The 20,286-nt window shown below is 38.6% G+C and overlaps 1 protein-coding gene across 11 annotated transcripts in view; it reads right to left on the bottom strand.

Annotated features, from left to right (window-relative positions):
* Positions 1-7,845, bottom strand: part of MAGI2 (membrane associated guanylate kinase, WW and PDZ domain containing 2) — a 1,320,050-nt gene extending 1,312,205 nt beyond the window's left edge. For 4 of the 11 annotated variants that reach the window (XM_053218553.1, XM_053218554.1, XM_053218555.1 and 1 more), the window contains exon 1: positions 7,030-7,841. In XM_053218553.1, the coding sequence (XP_053074528.1) occupies positions 7,030-7,330 (301 nt within the window). In that variant the 5' untranslated portion in view covers positions 7,331-7,841. Of the gene's footprint in view, positions 1-7,029 lie in introns of all 11 variants that reach the window. The other 7 variants (XM_053218549.1, XM_053218550.1, XM_053218551.1 and 4 more) reach the window with 4 other exon arrangements.
* Positions 7,846-20,286: the final 12,441 nt, after the last annotated feature.

Raw genomic sequence — 20,286 nt, 5'->3', positions numbered from 1 at the left:
CAGATGTAACACTGGACATTACATATCTCTGAAATTTGCTCATGCTTGCAACCCAGCCCATCAGATTTTGACAAGTTCAGGTTATGTTGCTAGATAATCTGTGGGTTTCTACAACATTTGTTATCCTTGTATTCATATAGATTCTAGCTAAGTATAAACCTTCCTGTGCACAGCAATATGAAATACTAGGATAAGCAACAATGCTCACCTGTAAAATAAAAATAAATGTTAAAAATTATATGTATTTTGCACTTAACATTTTTACTCAAACTGTATGATCTATTAAGTGACAATGTAAAGAGCAAACCGTTTTTTTATGCTACTCATACCCATGGCAACAAAAATAATTCAACATTACATTTGCGAAACTCATGTTTTAAGAAATTTCTTCAAACAAAATGTAATTTGAAAAATAGATAAATAAAATATACTTTTTTGACATTAAACAAGTATGCTTCTTCCTGCTTCGTTTCACGGTCACTTAATAAAATCATGGTTATTTACAGAAAAATCTGATTTCACATGTACAAATTTCTCTAAACGCAGTTTAAGAGGGTCAAAAAATCTACAAATTTGTCATTAGAAAAATAAGTATCTATAGAATGTCTTTTATTTGAAACTATAAATGTTTATATTTTCCTCTGTTACATATTTGATTTGGCCTATTACTGGATATATAACGACTGCCATGGTTTTGACACTGATTTTTTTAAGTGGGCCAAAATAACTGAAAATGACATAAAACTTCACATGGATTCATATAACAATTACAAGAACAAATGTATTTCAAGGTAGAGCAAGCCAAATAATTACAAATTTTGAAACAAATCCAACCATTTATTTAAAATATCTACTCATTAGCCTACTGGATCTTTGAAAATTAAGACATGGGATGCATTTAAGTGAATATTCAGTCAGTGGTCAAATAAGAAAACTTTTTCTGTTTCTTCTGAAGTATCCAAATCAGTCAATGTTATATACTACACTTAATACAATTTTTTTTAAGTTTTTAAAAAATTAATCTCCAAACAGAATTTTTTTAAGAGTTGATAATGTGCCAATGAGTGCAATAATGGAATATTAGAATAATGGAATTATTATTTCTCTAGAATGATATGAGCATTTTACAACACTTTTTAGCAGATGTGTATCTTTCACTAATTGAATTCAGTAATCATGAACTTGTTATTAAATTATCTATATAATATTAATTAAAATTTCCTTTCATTAAAGGAAATAACACATCAGTCCATACTGGAGATAGAAGAAAGAAAGCTGGGAATGAAATTAAATAAAACATTTTTAAAAGGTCACAACACTAAGAAATTTGTAAGACTCTTTTCCATATTTCTTGTCATGTAAATAGCTAGTATAGGTAAGAGATATATTTAAAAATTAATATTAAACACTGGAGCTTCAAGTTACAGGTTTCTGTTGAATTCAAAGATAGGGTTAAATCAACTAAAATCCTAAAATCATTGGGGAGCTGATGGTAGCTATATTGTTGATTGTTCTATCTCATAAGTATTAATTCAGAGAAGTATTTATATTGAATTGCTGACATTCTCACAAGTGCAAAGTAAGTTCCTTGCTGTATTTTATGCATTTTTATTATACATAGTGGACTGTGAACACTTATGAATTAAATCTGTTTGTGATTGCTCCTCTTTATGAGATACTTGATTTCTAGCTGAGAAGTCAAAGTTCATTCTTAAAACATGTACTTGTATCTAAAATAGTCCCATGCAAAAAGGATAAATAAATTCCTAAATTTAAATTAGTGAATTCTAATAGGATTTCAATGCCTGCCAAGCCTAGAGTAAATGATTCAATACATTCACCAAATGCTTAAAAGATATGGGTACAAAGGAAATAAACTACTCAGTGAAAACAAACAATGGCTAAAATATGCAAATAATTAAACAGTGATCTGCACACATAAAGGCAGCATCAGTTGGAGTCATTTTTAAAAGGTAAAAATATGTTCCATTCCAGTTAATAGCATACTCTTCACATTAATGCTTTACAAAGAAAATGATTATTTTACTATACAAAAAAACCTCAAGAATACTACTTGCAAATTACTCATACTATTAATAAGTCAATCATTTCATATATTTCAGTTAGTCTTCAATTAGAATGAAATATCCTGAAAGTTAACAACACTTCATATGTCAGTAGCTCAAAATGACCATATGTCTGGAATAACATTTGTGTGGAGTAACACTTACATAACACTCGTTATCTGCCAGATACTACCTTATTTTAAATACATAACTTATTTAATATTCTCAAAGTACTATTACTACCCCAGACTAGATAACTTGTTTATATTGCCCATACTAAGTGGCATACTCAAGATTCAAAATCAAGCAGTCTTCTTGGAAGACTGTTGAAGAACTACTACTCTATCTTACCTCTTGAAGGAAATGATTCAACCAGGGTCTGCTATGAATTTGAAAGCCAATGTTTTAAACTATAAGCAGTCAGAGTTGTCAAATGTGAAAACTTTTTGCTAATTATGAAAGTGAATGTGTGAGTTTCAAGAAACTAAAAAGGAAAGTGAGCATAATAAATATGCCAAGAGATCACACAGTATAAATGTTAAGAGCTGAGATGGTGGCACTTAAATACTTCAGCTGTGATTTCATCCTGAGATGAGTCTCATTCAAAACACACACATAAAAAAGCAAACTGTCATATTTAACATTCAAGGTCATACCATTTAAATTATGTACATATACCAAAAACTACAGTAGCGTCATCCATAAATTATGCCCAAAGATAACTGTCTCATTAACCTGGTTCCAAAACATTAAAGATAATTTATTCTAAAATAATTAACTGATCAAATTGTTCTAACAGTTTGATTGTTTATTGGTCAATAAAATTCACATACCTTAAATTTTTATGAAGGAAAGTCCATCTTTATTGGAGAAAATTTGACATGATTTGCTTTTACCTTTCCAAATAAAAAGTAGCACAGAGGTTTAACTGATACTAGCCTGAAGTCAGTCAAGAAGAAAGCATAACTCCTAATAAATGTGGATCTATTTTCCTTTGAAGAAGGCTTTGAAAGAAGCAATAGGAGGGAGAGCAATGTACATCTCTAGAACTGAATTTCAAAGGCCTTATTTGGCCCTTCTTCCACATGGGAAGAATTAGAAAACTTTTTGCCTTTTATTTTCCATTGTAAGATCCTAAATGGGAAAATAAGTCCAGGCTATGTAGGTCTCCATGTGGGATTAGACGCAGTGGCAGCCATAGTGCAAGGAATGTAGGACACAATGGTCTATGTAACTGGCTGCTGTGAACTTTAGTGGCAAACTTTAAAAAAAGAGAGAAAGAAAGAAAAACCTTTCGCACTTCAGCAAAGATCTCAAAATCACTCCAAGAAACTTCCTTCAACTGGGTCTACTGCACTAATGAGATCATGGAACAGATCTGCTAATTTAGAATTAAATGCTTTGGTGAGGAAAGTTTATTATTATAAACTAAAAAGTCAGAGTTTATAAAAACAAATTAGATGTGACAATACATGGTATTTTTCATATATGACTCATCACTGTGTGGATTAAAAGCAGCTTGAATTTAATTAAATGGCTTCTAAGAATGGTTTTAAAGACATTTAAACAATGCAGAAAAATTACGATACATCTACTTTGTTTAGTATATCTTAAAATCCTATACTTTGTCCTCTTTTAAAGTTATATTTTAAAATTATAACAACTATTAGAATTGATAAGTCACTATACTGTATACCTGAAACTAAGATAACACTGTATAACTATGCTAGAATTAAAATTTAAAAAATTAATTTTTTCAAAAATGCTTAAAAATAAAGTGCTACAATAAAAAATAAAATAAAAGTAAAAAGGAAATAAAATTATGACAACTATAATGCTAAATTAGCCAAACAAGTAAATAAAAATTGAGTAAACAATGCAATTTTATCTGGTGCGCTTTTTATTAATATTCTTATTATTTAAATGTCTACTTTTCTTTGGAAAATTTGCCTTAGTTTACCTGATTATGTATGTTTAATACCCAATGTTTAAATGAATATTCAGAAATCAATCATCTCATTCATATTTTAAAAATAAAATTGCTAAACAAACAATGTTTAAGTTTTTCAGCTATGCCAGTTTGTTGCTTTTCCAGAAATAAGAACACTGAGCCAAGAGCTTCTAAATATTTTTCTGGCAAGTAAAATCTATAGTAAAACTCCAGACACACAGGTACCATTATCTAACATTCTGAAATCTTCATTTTGCTTACAATGATAAATAAAATAAACCTGTCTTGTTGTTTGACAAGGGAAAGAATGGTTTCAACAAGGGAACAGTATATATAAATGATGGTATTTAGAAGAATATACAATAAGATTATATTTTCCACAAAAGCTAAGTGAGGCTTTTTTTTTTCTTTCTTGGTCAATAATAACTCAGGTTGTGAACCAGGTTCCTGTGGAGGCTCTGTGAACATCATTACCAGCATCAATCATCAATGACCCAGTGAAGCCCAGAAACAAACAGTTAACAAAGAAAGAAAAGAGATTTTTCCCCTTTATGTATCACTTTATATATTCCATGAGTTCTAAAAGCAATACTCTTTCAAATAAAATATTATATAGAAGGTGGGTGATCAGAGGCTACCTTGGATCAAGTCATCCACTGCAAGATTTAAATGGCATCTGGTCTAGGTTCCTAGCTTACATAGGAATCCTGGCATCTTGTCACGTTGGCCTCTTCATAAAGACCCCAAATGAAGGGGGCTCATGAATTCACAATATAGCCAGTCCACAGATTTTTGAAAGGTTATGTTAGAAAGCTCATTTTCTCCTCCTCTTCCTCCTTTTGTCTCTCTTCTTTTAGCAAGCTCATGTTCTTAACACAGGCAAAGATGTTTCATCTTTTAAATTGTTCTATAAATTTACCTTAGTTTTGTCCTATGGTGTTATCAGAAGATAGTCAAAATTCCTTTTCTTACTTGAAAGCTTTTCATTATTTAATGATAGCTTTCATGCCCTCACTTTTCCAAGTTAAGTCTTACTATTAGATTTTATGGAATATAATACTCAATCATCTCCCTTTCTTTCTTTTTTGAATACATTCTTACTGCTAGAGATACACTTCGCCAGAGTCCCACTCAAAATACAGGGCTCAGAAAGAACACAACACTAAATGTGGGCAACACTGCAAATCACAATAAGACAATCATTTCCTTCATCAGGATACTATCATTAGTCCAATTTCACAACACATTAACTCTTGCCATCACTTCCCACTACAAATACCAAGCCCCTGCCAATAAAAGCGCGCTCATTAATCGTGTGGCGGGTTTCTTGGACTCAAAACCAGAACCTTACATTTGTTAACTACTGCCGTAAGATAATATTATGACATCACGTAAGTTAGCAGGAATCCCTGTATTTGAGCCTCTGGTGTGTTATACTGAAAAATACCAAGATACTCTATTTGCCTTCCTCCCTAACTCATAAATCTTCAGTTTTGTACAGTACTGAGCTATGTTGACCTACAAGCCAATGTTTACATTAGCCTATCTCAAGTAGTAAGCCAGAAGATTCCCCAACGAAAACGTTTTCTCGTATGGCAATTGAAATTTAAGAAATTTTGCCAGAGACTTCTTTTTCATTTGCTTACTTTTCAAACTGATTTTATAGAGAAGAACATCTCCCTACGAGTGTTTCTCGATGGTCGGCCATGTAGTAAGATTATGGGGTTGTTCAAAATTCGGGCAATGGCATGCTCAACTCCATCTCTGAGGCAGGACGAACACGTAAAGTCATCAACAAGAAGCCTTCAGCCTGATACGAATTTGCATATATGCATACATACAGCACACGAGATGTGCGTTTGAGCTACAGAACATACACAAATCACGTGAGGAAAACAAAGATTCGCTACTTTGGTCCTCTTTCCGAGAAACTTTCATCTCACTCTTCCCTCCTTCAGGACCCTATTCTCCTTTCAGCAAAAACAGAGTTAAGGAGAGTTCTGTAAGATCCCAGTCTCCCTACGTCCCCATCACAGCCTTCAAGTGAGGCTCATCCAAGCCAGGTTGAAGCTGAGGGAGCCTGAGCTGAAACCAGCTGGCTTTTCTACCCAGCTCCTCAGCAACACACCCCTCAAATCGGAAGCCAAAAGAGCCCAACCACAGGGAACTTCCACCCAACAAGGGCAACAACCCCTGGGGAGAGAACATTCGGGTAACCGTTTCTCTCCTCCGACCCCCCAACGCTAGAACCCGCTCCCAGTGCCGCGCCTCATTCTCGAGCCTTCTCCCGCCGGCCAACTCGGGGTGAGCACTGGGGTTAGTCAGTGCGCACGTGACGCGCGGTGCCCACATGACACGACCGTGGGCGGGGGAGGGGGACAGAAGAGCGAAGCAGGGAAAAAGTTAAGGAAGACCCGTCAAAGCGCCCAAAGCAATCTGTCCCTTCCCTTCTTGGTCACCTAGAGGTTCAAGGAGGGATCCTTAGGGGACGGCTGAGGACCAAGGCGTCTCCCGTCCGGCTCCTGAAAAGGGGGGCGTAGTTCTCCACTCGCCCCGCCACCCCATGTTCCTCCCCGCCCTGCTGGTGATGCCGCTGCACCCTCAAGTTGTTCCTTCCTCCCCTTTCCTCCCTCCCTCTTTCGTCCCTTCTTTCCTTTCCTTCCTTTCCTTCCCCAAAAGCTCTTCATCCACTGCGGGCTGTGCCACTGACGCACATTCAATTTGCCCCGGGAGCTCGCCCGCACCTCTGAGGTCACACAAGGCCAAACACCTTCCAAAGTGGAGGATATAACTGCGCAAAGTTGCACGCCACACTGCAAACCTGTCCCTCCCTTCCATTGAGCACCCCTTTCGGACCCCCCGCAAAGCTCACTCGCTCTGCCGGGTACTCCCTCGACCTCCCCCACCGTCGCGCCACACACCCCCTTCCACACGCGAGCCCACCCTTCCACTGCCCTGCGCTTGGAGCGGTCCAGCCGCCTGGCAAAGCACCGAGCAAGCCGCTGCGCTCACCTTGTTTGACACACTTGAGCCGGAGGGGGTCCTTGCAGTGTTTGATCACGGCCAGCACGTCCCTGATGGTGAGCCCCGCCACGGGGGTCTCGTTCACTTCCAGCAGCAGCTCCTCCGACACCAACTTGCTGCCGCTCTCATAGGCCACCTTGCCGGGCTTCACCTCCCCCAGGTAGGGAAACTGTCCATTCTCGGCGCCCCCCTTCAGTTCAAAGCCCAGCTGGCCCTCCGGGTTCCTGCCAATGACACTCTCATGGACTTTGCTAGTCCAGTGGCTTTTCTTTTTCAAGCTTTTGGACATGGCAGTGGGGTGAGTCGCCTCAGCTCCTGAGGGGTTCCTCTGGGGTAGGGGAGTTGGTGGTGAGAGAATGAGGATGCAGGAGCAGGGGGGGCCAAGAGGTGAGAAGAGCAGACTTTGCCTTCCTCCCCCTTCTGTTCGGTGCTTTCCCTCTTCTTTGGATGGAGTGAGGATGATGAAGGGGGAGGATGAGAGGGACGGCTGGGCAGAGGTAGGAGAGCTTGGGTGAGGTTGTGCTGTCCCTTGAATGACACTCAAGGCTGTGGCCCCGCAGCAGAGGAGAGCTGTGGTGGCGGCGGCGGCAGCGGCGGCGGCGGCAGCCTGAGCGAGCAGTAGCCGAGCTGGTGAGCGAGTGGGGTGGGGGTGGGGAAGGAGGGTAGGGATGCCGGGGGCCACTCCTGCGTGGTGCGAGTGGGAGCGCGCGCGCGCGCCTGGGTGTGTGTTGTTAGCTGATATCCATGGTAGCTGCAGTGGCAGCAGCAGGGTCCGTGTGTGTGTGAGTGTGTGCGTACTAGTTGTACTGTACTGGCAAGAGGGGAGGAGGCAGGGGAGGAGGGAGCAGGCTGGAGCGGGAGGAGGGCCGCGCGCGCGCGCCGGGTGGGGAGCCGCTTCGCCGCTGTCTCGCTCCCTCCCTCCGCAGCTTGACCCGGTAGTGAAGGCAGAGAGAGAGGCAGGCTGGGTCCGCCTGGCAGCCTACGAGAAGAGGCGGGAGCGGGAAAGGAGGGGAGCCGAGGCCCGGCGTGGGGAGGCCGGCAGGAAGGGCTGCGAGCCCTGCGCGGACCTTTCTTCAGCCTCCACGCGGCCGGGCGGCGCGCTAGGTTACTGCGCCGCGAGGACGTCCGGACTTCCTCAGACCGGGACTCGACGGGAGCAGAAAAAGCGAGACCCGGACTTGGGGCGCGTCCCCGAGCCCGGGACTCCGGCGGGACCGCTGCGACCCCGCCCCCCCCGGCCCGGGACCCCGCCGTGGGAAAGCCCAGCTGGCGGGATGCGGCGTGGAACTGCAGGGGAGGCCTGAGCTCCCGGCGTCGGGAGGCGGCGGAGGAGTTCACTGTTGAGCGGTGCTTTGTTTGCAGTCAAACTCGTTGCAGAGTTCTCAGAATTTCCCCTCGGAGAAGCGGAAAGTTGGGGAAGTGCAGGCTGGTTACCCAGACGGCGGGTGGGCTGAGCATCGCTTTGCGGGGTGCAGGCCGGGACGGGAACTCAGCGGAGTTGTCCGGTGAGAGGCTGCTCCAGGGTCCCAGGGGAAGGGGCTTCACTTTTCCTGGTTGGGAGACGCGGAGCACAAGGAGCTGTGGGCTGGGGCGGGAGAAAGGTGGTCTTGGCAGCTTCCTGGGAGAAACGGGCTGTTCACCCCGGGAGCTGTGGCGGACACGACTGGGGCACATCCTCGCCCAGGAGAGCCTCAGACTCGGGCTTGTACCTTAGGAAGAAACCTTAAGACGTCCTGGCCCGACAGCTACCTGCTCCACAGGAGGAAAAGAAGGGTCCGACCGAACTTGAGCACCGCGGCAGAATCCGGGCTGGAGCTCAGCTCGCAGGCCCACCACCGGCTTCCTTTCCCTTCACCAAGTTTGCAGCCTGGAGGAGAGGTGAGGACAGGCGCGCAGAGATTCAGTAGGGCTGTTGATTTTCATTCAAAGCTAATTTCGTGTAAGATGTTAGGAATAACTTTTTAAATTCCTGTGACTAGTAAATGAATTTCATTCGCTGTATCTTAAAAATGATACGGTTGAGAAAGAAAAAAAAAAGTTGCACACCCACTCTTCTCTTTAAAGCAAAGTACGAAAACGACTGAGCAGTTAAGATTTTTGATGTCTGAGATGAAGAGAGTGTGGGAGGCAAGCGGCACAGTTAAAAACGTGTAGTCCACCCAAACAGAAAGACCGGAATTGAATTGAGGCTTTGCTGCTTACCAAGAGGTCATCTTGAATTGATTATTTGACCTTTCTGAGCCTCATTTTCCTTATTTGTTAAACAGGGTTAAAAGTACTAATTTGATAGGACATGATGAGGATGAATCAGGTAATGCATACAAAGTGCTTGCCTGGTACAGGTGGGTAGGCACTAAAAATAGTAATTTCTTCCTCTTTTCCTCCCAAGTGTAACTCATTGTTTGGGGAAGAGGGGAATCAAATTTAGTCAACTGGAAGAGTTACTAAAGAAAGATGATTTATTTAAACATGTGTCTTTTTTTCCCTTGAGACGAGGGATCCCCAGTGGGTTGGCTTCTGCTGTGAGGATTGTTCAGTGAGCCAGGGGCAGTGCCAGGATCTGAAATCAAAGCTGAAGGCAATGCCCAGGAGGCCGCAAGGTTTTTTGGTACTTAGCCCAGTCTCACCCAAACAAGTTGGGTTTTAGCATTATGAGATACAGACCTACATGGAAATTGAAAATGAGAACTGAATATGCATTTTTAAACACCAATTACAAACTAACACATATGGGTAATACTAATATTTATCGAATTCTAACTATGTGCTAGGTGCTGTTGTATAGGCTTTACATTTATTTTTCCCATCATCTTATCATCCCCTTTTACAGATAAGGAGACTGAGGCATACAGAGATTAACTTTTACCAGGCTGCTAATTTAGTCAGTGGTGAAGCTAATATTCAGACCCAAATGTTTTGGCTCCAGACCTGGTCTCATTCACTGCATTGTGCTCTCCTCATGCACTTAACCATGTGTCTTACCAGAAATCAGTACATAGCATCCTCAAAGGTTGGGTCTGCATTTCATTGTAGTGGTAATGAGGGGAAAAAAAACAAAGAAGAAGAAGACAAATGGAGTAGGAGTTTGGTATAAAAGCATTTCCCCCTCAAGAACCCAAGAGAGTCATTGAGCTATGTGCCAACAGTCTCATGCTTCTCAGCTTCTAATTCATCTTTGCCCTGAACTGTGATATTTAGAGCTAGAACCTGTAAACATTGCTTTGTTCTCAACCCATTGCTAGGACTTGTCAATAGAAGGTGCTAGAGGGACACTGCCTAAAAAAGGGGGGCCTCTTCTTTTCTCCTTGCTCCTGTGTGGTCAGGGGTGGCTTTCTGGCCTGTGGTGTGCAAGAGATCAGTGTTTCACATCATTAGGTAAGTTTGGTTGACTCCCCAGTGTGTGGCTTCCCAATAAGCCATGCTGGCCTCCCAATGGGTGCATTCCTAGCAAGTTTCACTGGCACCCCAGCTGGTGGTTCCCTCACCAGCCCAGACTGTGACACCTAATGAATTTCATTGCCATAGGTTGGGCGACAGCCACATTATCTCCAGTAAGGTCTGTGTCTCTGGCTTGGTAGCATAGAGGACAGGGATGAGAGCATGGTTCTTCTAAGTTATTACCTAAGTTATTGGGTACTTTCCCACAGCCCCAGAAGTACTGGCTGCTCCCTAAACCACTACTCCTGTGTTTGTTAGTAATCTCCTCGCTTAGTAGTCAGTCTCCTTTTACTAGTTAATGCTTTATATTAGCTTTTCCCAGTTTTAGTGATGGTGTTATTTCTGTCTCCTGCCTGGATTTTGACCACTACAGGTGTAAAAGGGTCTTGTAGAACCCTGAGGAGAGCACCATCTGGGGACTCAGAAATTGGGATCCTGCCTTTAGCCATATAACCTTGATTAAATCACATAGCCTCTCAGAACTTGTTCCCTCATCTGTAAAAAGGTGATGATTTATGTGACAAGGTTGTGTGAGCATCATGTAAAATTTAAATGCACTGAAATGTGGTAGCAAAAAAGAAGATGGGTATATTTTCTTTAAGAAAAAAAATTTACATGTATTCTGAGGACTTGTTGGGTTGTTTCCTAGGAGTGAAAAAACAGCATTTTCTGTCAGATACAATGTCATCAAATAAATTGTCGATCAGTTGACTTTGCTAACTTGCAGAGATGAAAGCAAATAGTTGTGAGTCCTTAGTTGTTCAGGTTTACAGCACTATGAAAAGTATGACTGAAATAACAATCATTTTGAAATGCTAGATTCAGACTAATTTGATTATCTTCTCTTCTGGAACCCTTCACATTTGCTTTATTTCTTCTTGTCTGCTTTACCCTTTCTGAGTTTGATACCTGTGTCAAGAATGAATTTTTTCACTGCTGACACTCTTTGTGCAGAACATGGCACTGGATATTGCATTCTATTAAAAAAGAGTTTGGGAATCTTAAAAGCTGAAGAAAGAAAAGCATTCCTACCCCCTTGCACATTCTCTGGCACAATGTAAACGCTCAGCAGAATTCTACCTAATAACAGATATGTCCAAAGTAACAGCATATAAAATTTCATTATGTCACCACCACCTTAATATGAATTTTTATCTTCAGTATGTAATGATTATCTCTTTACACATATACCAATGTCTTAAGGAATGGAATGAAAAAGAGCACTTATTGATGAAGAAAAGACAGAATATGCTTAGTAGTGAGGCTGAGGTTAAGAAAAGAAGCCAGATTCTTCAAGAGCTTGGGACAGGGTCTGAGAGGTGGTATTGGTGGTAATAATGGCAATGGAGGATAAACTTGACACGCTCCATAGTTTGTCTGTGATCATTCCTATTATTAAACCTCCTTTCACTTCTGCTTCAGTATTCACACACAAATATACTAATCCATATTTATAAGGCAGATTTACTTAGCATAATACCAAGCTTCTCAGACTTTTCTATCAAAATATCTCTCAACAATGATATACTTACCCCACCCCCAGCCAAGAGTAATCTTATTTGACGTCCTCCACTTTTATCTAAAAATTCATATGAATTTTCTGCTCTGTAATAGGTTCATATTTATATGGATATTAAATATGATTTTTCTCCCAAAACATTGCCTAAAAGATGTTCCAGAAGGATTTGCTATGTTTATCTGCTGGTTTCTTAGCCCAGCCTGGTGACTCCATGGGTATCTATAGCTTAAGTCCAGTAACTAGATATGCAAGCCCAAGTCCTAGAAAGAGAATTTGGACTGCAAAGATAGATGTGGGCACACTTTGAAACCTTGGCTCTTCAGCCTTACCCAGCACTGTGCAAAATGTGAGAAGAGAAAAACACTCAACTCCAGTTTACAAAATCTTTTGCTAGGCAGAGAAGAGAGGAAAGATCAGGGAAAAAGACTATATTCCAAAGAAAGGATTGAATGTTGAGAAATCAAGCTTCTTGAAGTTAGTGAGAGGAAGGTTTAGGGCTTAGATGCCTGCAAACACTTGCACAGAACTGCATATTTCATTGGTATTTTATCAAATTACATTATAGTGCAAATTCTCCTTACCTGAAAACCTCAAATATTTTGATGATGGTAACTTTTAGATTTATATCAATTACATTTGTATGGAAGGGTCAGAACTGTTTCCTTTTGGTCTAGAATTAATATCCGTTGATTGTGTTTCTGCATTTCATAGAACCATCTTATTTTTCAGTATCAGTTATATGATTGGGATAGAATATATGGTCTAATGTCTGTAATGCAGGAACTTCCTCTCAAATAGTACTGTCAATTAGTCACCTAGCCCTGTGCAAAAAGATGTGGGGACAGGTAAAATTTGACTACTTAAGTCTGAGGGTATTAGATCATTTTAGTTGCTAGAAAGTTCTGAGTGATGTGACTTTGGTCTTTATAAAGCACCTTTTTGTGTGAAGTTCCTGGACCATATACTATAAACAAATTGGGGAAAGAGAACTGCAAAAACATTTAAATAATTGATTCACCTTAACTACAGAGTTGACAATGTATGGAGAAATTTGACCAGCTCAATAAATGAAAACATTATAATATTTTGTTGTTGTTGTTCTGTAGCTTTGAAGTGATTGCAATCTTTTTGGTAAAAGATAATGGGTACTTTAGTAAAAACTCTGGATACTGCGGCTGCCTATTTACCATATTCACAAAACACAGCAAGCTAATACTGGATCTGAAAATGTATGCCTTTTCATGAAGTACTATACAGGGATACTTCTTACATGTCAATATCTGAATTTATCTTTCTTTTTGTTTTGCTTTTTACTTATTCTGTGCCTGTCAATCTTTCATCATCAGTTCACATTCTACTAAACCCCAAAAGATATTTTCATACCTTTTTATACTTTTAGACCCTCCTTACTAGATTTTTTTAAACACTTCAGAAATTCAGGTACTTCAATTTCATGCCATCAAGTAGCTATAGCTGTCCCCCACTTTTTATTATTAAAATGAGCAGTTCAATTTGTCACTTTCTGCTTCATGATTCTAAATCTTTTAAAACCATTTTACCATTTTTTTCATGCTTTCATCCTTACAGTAAACAATAAAACACTTACTTTTCTAACTGCTTTTTTAAATATTATTATTCCTTTTCTTTTCCAAATCCACTTCTCAATTTATCCTTTTTTTCTCTATAGATCTTCTTAGGATATGTCTTCAGTTTCCTATCAATTCCCATCATAAATTTTTAAAGTAAACTTAAAATATCCTACATGGATTTTTAATATCATTTCTACTGCCCATATTTTAATCTTGCCTGTTATTTTTTTTTTATCATTTCTGTTGTTAGTTTAAAATGACAAAAGCTTCCATTGCAAGGAAGAAGCATAAACGGACAGTATGATCATAAACTCAACTTTGTCAATGGTGTACATTAGGTATAAAGAAAGTTATGGAAAGAAAGTGAACATATTCTCTTTTGAAATGGTAAGGAACAGTTAGATGTATTTTCTAGTGTTTGGAAAAGCATATTTCAAAAAATTCAAGGGAAACTTCATGCTTCCTTAGCCATTTTACTGAGAAACAAAAATACTTATGAATAATTGGAGGCAATAAGAATGTATTTCTACTCATACTAATTTTAATAGTTTTGAAACCTCCAAATACTGTTCTTTGTAGTGTGGTTTACTTTTAACCGTTTTGAGTGTCGTGAGTATTTTTCAGAATATGATGAATACTAGTGATCTTATTCTGTCCTGCTGCTCTACCACAGATACACATAAGATATATCTTCCAAATATTAAATATCATTTCATGTAATTTATAGATCCACTGAAGCCCAATCATTTGCTTGGATATGAAATTCTTTGAAAGTCCAACCTAAATAAACCTCTTGTATACTTTTTTACTTATATATAATCAGCTGAAAGTTATTGTGTCTGCTGAACTCCTATGAAATGCAACCTGATCCTTTTCATGACACTTCTTTCTGCCTTTTATTATAAAATTAGACTTACCTCAACCTCAATTCTAGGCTACAACTTTTTTAATAACATGGCTTATGTTTGTATTCCTCACAGAGGTTGAATGAATGAAGACAAATATAGTACTAGGGAAAAAAACACTACAATGAATATTTATCTATTGTATTTAATATGAGAATGTATCTATTAAGCAAAGAATCAACTGATGCTAGTAAAGTAAACCCAATATTTAAGAATGTATTTCAAAAGATCAAGAACAGCAAGAAGTTTTGAAAGCTGTTAAGGTTTTGAGACAGTTATCTCCCGTTTTATCTATTGAGAATATTTTTAAAAGTAAAAGAGGGAGTTTAAGTTTCTTTAAGAGAAAATTGTAGTTAAGATGGGTCAGAGAAAAATTGGATTCATTTAATTCCTTTAGATTAAAGGAACTAGATTAATCTTCCAACTTAATCTCAATGAAATCTTAGGGCAGCAAAAGAATTAGGAAGTTTGACAAGTCATTGTCTGTAATCTGAAGGAAAGTGGACATTAAGGGATTGAGTACAAGATGAGTGAAAAACAAAACTTTAATGTGCTTCCCAAGGAGAGAATGATGCATTCCACAACTATAGACCATAAAAATGAGGATATCAAGAGAAAGAAGAGAAGAGCTTCAAGAGAAGCTTCATGAAGAACAAGTCATATGTGGGGCACCTGGGTGGCTCAGTTGGTTAAGCATTCTACTCTTGATTTCAGCTCCGGTCATGATCTCAGGGTTGCTGAGTTCTAGCGCTACATTGGGCTGATACTGACAGCATGGAGACTGCTTGGGATTCTCTTTCTCCCTCTCTCTGCCCCTCCCCTGCTCATGCTCAATCTCTCTCTCTCTCTCTCTTTCTCTCTATCTCTCTCAAAATAAATAAAACTTAAAGAAAAAAATTTTTAAAAAAAGAACAGGTCAGATGCACATTTTTACTTATAAAGCATGGCTTATTTGTTGTGGATCCACGTTAGCTAAATCATTAAGTATTAATGTCTTCACCACTTTTCTGATACCAACAATGAGTACTCCAGGACCAGGTCTCCATCATCTGTTTAATATCTTCAAGTAACAGGGTGCCTGGGTGACTCAGTCAGTTGAGTGTCCCACCCTTAATGTCATCTCAGGTCATGATCCCAGGGTCATGGGGTCAATACCTGTATCAGACTCCACACTGAAGATGGAGCCCACTTGAGGTTCTTTCTGAAAATAAATAAACATTTAATATCTTCAGGTAATTTCAACTTGTAAATAATCTTTTAGCACATTCCCCACATCTGGTTTTACCAGGACTACACAGAATAGGCCTGTTACTTCCCTCTTACGAGCACCCACGATATTACATGTGATCAACTGCTGCCTTTATTTCCTCATGTTAATTTGGTGGGATCACTCTTGGTCCTTTTTCAAAACATCTTCTAAGCCTTTTCTTGAGTAATTCACTGACCCTAAACCTGTCAGATATTTTAAGACCACTATCATAATTTTAATACCGTAAATGTATTCAATATATGTTTAATGCAAAATATACTTTGAATAACTAAAACTGTACTATGAAAAATATTATACATTTCAGAATATCACATAAATATTTAATGAATTTCAGACCATGTTATTTAGAGACAATTATGAATATTTTACCTATAGTTAATATTGGTTGTGATATTGGTCAACTAGTAGTTATATAGGATCTGAATTTAAATGACTTTCATCTAGTTTTGAGTCTTAATGAAAGAATTTGCATATACTAAGGTCTTTTAGAGTGTAATGACTGCCATTTTAATAAAATTTCAAAGTTTTGAGGACGTTTTCATTACAATATAATTCAGCTTCCTACCTTTGGCCATATTTAAATATTTATTTCTGTTGTCAACAGTATCCTTATAGAACTAGAAATAAATAAGGGAGTAATTCCTTCACTTAGTAACAATAGGTTTTAATTTTTTAGAGGGTCCTATACACTGGTAATTTGATTGTGTGACTGCAGGAGTTCAGGAACTCATTATTCAGATGTCTTGCCTACCTCAAGAAGAATAAACATTGCATTTTCCTCTTGAAGACCCCAAAATATATTTAAGGATGTCAGTTTATATATAAACGTACCCTGAAGCTCCCACTTTAGCAGGAAGCTAAATAAAAGAAGTTTAAGTTTTCCCAATACTAATGGAGATTTACTTCCCAGCCCTTTTCCCTGGAGACAAGTGTAGTCTCTCCTCAAGGGTAGGAAGATTTGCATATGATTTTAAGGGCTAGAAACCCCTTTTCTGCTCTCTCCAAAATGCCTTCAGTATGTTTTGTCATATTGCTTGATGATTTTGCATTAGAGATTTATCCTTGAGATAATAAAACACAAATATCTCTGAAAGGGTTTCTTCTGATTTAGTCATATTCCTATGGCTACTAGGGAACAAAATGTGTTTATATGTTACAGGATAAAAGGAAGATTGTCAGCCAACAAATCCCTAGAGTCTGTACTACATTAAACGTTGCTTAGCAATTTCCACGATTTTTTCAGTCTAGTTTACAAATAAAGACATTAAAAATCAGGGGCATGTGGGTATGTTACATGAAGTTGTGAAATTGGTATTTATTCTGTGTTTCTAATCTCTCTATATTGATTTAAAAACAAAATAGGGGTGCCTGGGTGGCTCAGTCGGTTAAGCGTCCGACTTCGGCTCAGGTCGTGATCTCGCGGTCTGTGGGTTCGAGCCCCGCGGCAGGCTCTGTGCTGACAGCTCAGAGCCCGGAGCCTGTTTCAGATTCTGTGTCTCCCTCTCTCTGATCCTCCCCCGTTCATGCTCTGTCTCTCTTTGTCTCAAAAATAAATAAACGTTAAAAAAAAATTAAAAAAAAAAACAAAAGAAATGGCAGGTTAATAGGTGGTGTGGTAGGGTGGCAATAATTTAGTTGGATGTTACAGACAGGTGTTTCCTGGGAGGTAATTTTTAAGCCAGGACTTGAATGAGATATAACCTCCAGTTGCAAAAATTTTATAGGAAGGTATCTTCAGGCAGAGGAAAAAGAAGTACCTAGGACCTGAAGTAGTTAGGAACTTGCCATGCCAGAGACTAGGTAATTTTCATTTTTATTGTTTTATGCATTCAATTATACTTTCCCTTAGGTTAATCTATATAAGGTCTTCCACAAATTGGACCCTGCTTGAAATTTAATACTGCCCTGATCCTTTCTCACCATGCTCCATGCTAGTCAGTGCCTCTGTGACTTTGTAAAAGCTGTTTATTTTGTTTAATAGCCTCTCCTTGATTTGTTCTTGGCTGATTAACTGAATCCTCTCTTAAACTCTGCCTCAGGCATTCCCTCTTTTAGGAAGCCATCTCTTATTCTCTCCTGCCCACCATCCATTGAGTCACTCAGTCTTTGTGCTACCATTGACTTGTGCACTTGACACTCGGGCTTTACATTTATTGATTTACCTATCTGCTTTTATCACTAGTGAGTTTCTTTAGGACAGGGACGTTATTGTAATTCATACCTGACTACACACGGTCCACAATACTAGTGGTACTAAATAGTTTAATACTAGTAGTATAAGTAGACACTCAATAAATCATTGTTAAATCAGTGGGGTATCTTTTTGTTATGACTTAACTAATGTAACATTCATCTTCAGAACAGTTTGTATGACATACTTATTGTAGTTAATATCCATAAATTAACTCTTCACTCTAGCTGTATTCTCTAGCTGCTAGGATGTTTATCATTATTTCATTTCAAAACAATAAAATGTTACATGAAATATAATCATTCATGTTTAATGCAGACTACACTCATAGAAATATTGTAAAAATATTAATTTCTGACACAGTTTTCAATTTAGTTTTTCTGTTTAGCATATTTATGATAGATTTTCATCCTACTTTTAAATATGTAGGCATGCAGAACTAGGTACTATTTAATGAAAATCGTGATTTAATAGCATGTTTTATGTGGCTTGTTGGTTTCTCTTTTTATTTAGAGTAGTCGTTATGTTTGAGATCTTCATTACATTTCACGTACCAGAACTCAATGTTCTTTCTTAAGTTGGAACCTGAGGGCTTTTCTAATTCCCAAGTGCCTGGCAGAGGTAGAATAGCTGGATGAGAACCTGGGAGGAAAAATTACAGGAGATGTGGCATGGTCAGTCGGAGGAGGATATGGGTATTTCGGCAGCACCAGACTTTAAGAGAGGACAGGGATGTAACATTAAAGTAACCATGCAGAATTGGAAATGCTACTTGGAGCTTCCCCCACCCCAGGAAGTTTCCAGTATACTGGCACTTGCTCAGTGTCTGATGAGATAAGTATCTACATGATTGGCATATGTTCTAGGCTTTATCCATAGTCAGGAAGTGGTTTCCACCCTACAGGTTCCCCTTGAATTCATTGGAGGTACAATTGTATGATACAAATTTACTGAATGAACTAAGCTAACGAATAAATGTATAAGTCTTTAATATCAGTTCCTTTACTTGTCTTTAAAGTTTATGTCAATATGTACTCCTGGATTCTTATTTTATCTAATGGGATAGAATCTGCTACTAATAGTCTGTTTTGAAGCTCAAATTGTTTGCTTTGCCCTGTGGGGGCTCCTTCAAGATGGTTGCTGTCCTTTTGACATGTGCTTTTGATTATTTGAATACTTTGTTGCTTCTTTATATAACAAAATGTTCCAATTTTATCTTACTTTTTCTCTTCCCCAGCTCTGGAATCTGCCTCCCCACCCCCACCAAGGAACCCTGTTCCCTTTTGTGAAGAATCATATTTAGAAACCAAGATAGGATATTTTGACTTATTTATTGCTATTAGTGGGCCATTATTTCTAAGTCTTTTCAGTGGACAGACCTAGGAAATATGTGTGTATATATATATGTAATATATTAACTACCTTTATATATATTAAAAATGATTTCATGCTGATACTTCCCATTAACATCACAAATCCCTTTACTTTTCATAAGAAGAGATAATCACTGGCTTATTTATGAACAAAACACTAACATTTTTGAAGAGATCTGAAAAGTAATAATATTGATCTCAAAGCCCATTCAAATAAGTTTTATTAATATTTAAACATAGCATATATTAGAATCTTAGATATTGGAGGAAGACATTATCTAGGACTGTGATTGAGATGTTATACCGAAGACTCTTGCAGTCAGTTTCTGGATCTGTGTTGAAATAGAAAAATAAGATAAGGGGGTAAAAGATTGTCCTAATCCTTCACAACATTGTTAACTACATGGAGAAAGCATATTAAGCATGCATGACACCCAGAATCTTGAAATGAATGCATATTTATGAGAGGAGTATAAACAAATAAGGAAGTGTTACAGTGACATAGTGACACTACCTACTGGGAAAAATACTAGTGTTTCTCATTGGATAAATATGTGGATAAATATGTGATACAGTCCTAATACTAGCCATTCCACTTAGCAATAGCTTGACTATTATTTGACTATTAATGAGAATAACTTGGCCAGAGATGAAGAGGAGGAGTTGTGAACATCTAAACAATGGGACTTGCATCATAAGAGACCTAGGGCTACGTAATCTAGTTCTTACAGACTTTTCTCCCAGGAGACTTGGAGAACTTTTCTCTAATGGTCTGTGTCTCCTCTACTAGGTTGAAAACCAGAGCCTCTCTACTTGGTTTGCTAATCCCAAAGATTAATTCAGTAGAAGTCCTCGCTTATTTTTACTGGTTCCATTGCTTTATCTGGGAAAATAAAGTGTAAAAAGTGTAGTTGACGGTTTAGAGTTTGTTTTATGTGTATAGTAAAACAAAGATCCCCA

This window comes from Acinonyx jubatus, chromosome A2 (genome assembly GCF_027475565.1).
Source record: "Acinonyx jubatus isolate Ajub_Pintada_27869175 chromosome A2, VMU_Ajub_asm_v1.0, whole genome shotgun sequence".
Classification (NCBI taxonomy): Eukaryota; Metazoa; Chordata; class Mammalia; order Carnivora; family Felidae; genus Acinonyx; species Acinonyx jubatus.
This window is presented reverse-complemented; position numbering and strand designations above follow the sequence as displayed.